The sequence below is a fragment of the Arachis ipaensis genome, chromosome B09 (assembly GCF_000816755.2).
Source record: "Arachis ipaensis cultivar K30076 chromosome B09, Araip1.1, whole genome shotgun sequence".
Taxonomy (NCBI): Eukaryota; Viridiplantae; Streptophyta; class Magnoliopsida; order Fabales; family Fabaceae; genus Arachis; species Arachis ipaensis.
In genome coordinates, this window is record NC_029793.2 from 122,314,410 (window position 1) to 122,316,947 (window position 2,538).

A 2,538-nucleotide genomic window follows, 5' to 3' on the forward strand; every position below is an offset into this window, starting at 1 on the left:
ATTTCATAAAACTTGCAACTAGATCTCTACATTTTTTTTTTCTTTTCAATTGATAAGTTTCTACACTACTTTTAATTTTGTAATTAAGTCCTTTTAAAATCAAAAACTTTAAAATTAACAGAATATTTCTTCCAAAACGACACATATAGTCAGGGACACATCTACTCCTATGGGTGTGGCCGTGTGGGGGCAATTGCCCCATTACAATTTGAAATTTTATTGAGTAGTATATAATAATAATAATATTTATTTGTTCTCACTAAATTATTAAATTTGACCCCACAATAATTTTTTATTCAACTTTCGACACTTGATAGTCAATTTGAGTACTTCATATTAGATGTCCATTATAATGATCAATTTTTAAATTTAAATAAGATTAGTGTTCTTTCTTAAAAATCGACTCGAAAGAATATTATCTATCCATTTGTGTTTTTTCTTTTGAAATTAGCTTTAGTTTTTTATAACTACACTAATTGAATGAACTTTTTCAACTATAAATATCATCAAGAGCTAATTGTATAAAAGTTGAGTTTTAAATGATTGTTCAACGACATATACAAAAAGAAAAGACATTTTAATTATATTGTCAAGGTTTCAAAATATGAAATATAAAAATATTAAATTTTAAATTATATGTTATTATTTAAATTACTATTTTAGTATTTTAATATGTAATTAGATATTTTGACCTTTGAAAAAAAAAAGTATATGAACTTAATTACAAATTTAATAAAACTATTGGTACCAAAAAAAAAATTAAACCACTATTTTTCTATGTCAGAAATGCATATTATTTTTTAACCTTGATATAAAGGTGATAAATTGTTGGTATTTATAATTATTTTATTGTAAAAATATTTAATTCTGCAGCAAAAACTCATTACATTGCTGAAGAAAAAATATATTAAATATGACATGACAAATAATTTGTTAGCTAACTTTTAACATTTGTATAATACTAATTAAAAGTCATTTTGGCCTACATAACCAGAGCGTGTATATCAATATACAACATCAATCAATTTATTGTTTAACCAAGTTTATAAAACTAACTAAAATAACATAAAATCTTGTTAAAGCTAGTCCAAATTTGAGATATATCTTACTAGAATGTTGAGTTTGCCATGAAAGATGGAAGCAACAGTTTCTATTAAATGTTGACGTTGATCACGGGATGAAACATCACAAACAGATCCCGTAACATTTAATCCTTTGTTTTTCCACTCTTCCACACACTTATCAATATCTGCTTCATTTCGTGCACATACATGAACTGCTGCCCCAAATTCTGCTAACTCTTCCACTATTGCATACCTAAAAGAAATGGAGGATTGTAAAACAAAAGCAAGTCTTTTTTTAAAAAAGTAACAAATAAAACTAAATAAATAAATAAATAAATAAGAGTAAAATTATATATATATAAAATCTATTGGCTTCCTAACACCCCTCTATAAAGATGAGATGAAATTAACGTAATTAGAAAACTCACCCAATACCTCGAGATCCTCCTGTGACTAGAGCTGTCATTCCATGGAGTGACCATCGTTTATCTTTGAAGTTCAGCTTCCTTTCCCCCATTTTTCTTGTTCACAGCAAAGACTCAGAGAAACCCTTTAATTTGGACTGCCCAAAACATGTACAATATAATTATCTAGGATTTGTTGTCAAGCTACAAGAAGTTATGTCTTATATATATATATATATTACTAGTAGATATATTTATAGAGAACGGATGGTGATTATTCGTCTGAATCTTGTGGTTCATGTTTGTTTCAATCATAAATGATCAAGCTCAGAACACGTACATGTGTTCTGTTGAAGAAAACGTTAGATAATGATTTGTTTTTCACTAACATGTCTTAGTTATGACATGTCATTTTAAGTTATTTTTAAAGTATTTTTATTTATTTTTTTTTTTGAGGTTTTAATAAAATTTTTTATATTTTTTGATAGAATTTTATAAATAATTAAATATTTGGAGTTGAGATAGCATTTATGTGTTTTCAAGAATTTTTGGCTAAAAAATAAACAAGAATAAAAAATTTTTCCAAGAAAAAAAACACAAATACAGCAAAAACGTGATCTAAAGAATCAAAATCATGTCTTAAAGACACCTAAATCTCCAAATTGTATGCACCTCTTCACACTTAAGTGGTCATAACTTGAGTTATAGATGTTCAAATGAGGCAGTTTCAATTGTATTAGAAAGCTAATGTCTAGAGTTTCAAAACAATATGCATATACCTAGAGTGAATGTTTAGTTTGAGCTGCACACTACCATCATTTTTTGGACACGGAAAAATAGCGCCAAGAACTTCTCAAAGTGCACGCCCTGCGGCCACGTTCACACGCCTGACCAGTGATGGACCCAGAAAATTTTAAGAGTGGGAGAAAAATATATATATATATACTAAAATAAATTTTGTTAAATATTATTAATTGTATGGAGATATAAAAATTAAAAAGAGTTAGTGAACACTTTCATTCTTAAAATACTATTCATTATATATAATTTATAAAAAAATATTTTTTTAT

At 26.5% G+C, this 2,538-nt stretch overlaps 1 protein-coding gene across 3 annotated transcripts in view; it reads right to left on the reverse strand.

Annotated features, from left to right (window-relative positions):
• LOC107619362 (tropinone reductase homolog At5g06060) overlaps nt 1-1,688 on the reverse strand; it is a 5,766-nt gene extending 4,078 nt beyond the window's left edge. For 2 of the 3 annotated variants that reach the window (XM_016321629.2, XM_021112667.1), the window contains exons 1-2: nt 1,493-1,688; nt 1,110-1,317 (exon numbers count right to left, since the gene is read on the reverse strand). In XM_016321629.2, the coding sequence (XP_016177115.1) occupies nt 1,110-1,317; nt 1,493-1,581 (297 nt within the window). In that variant the 5' untranslated portion in view covers nt 1,582-1,688. The remainder of the gene's footprint in view (nt 1-1,109; nt 1,318-1,492) is intronic. The other variant, XM_016321630.2, reaches the window with a different exon arrangement.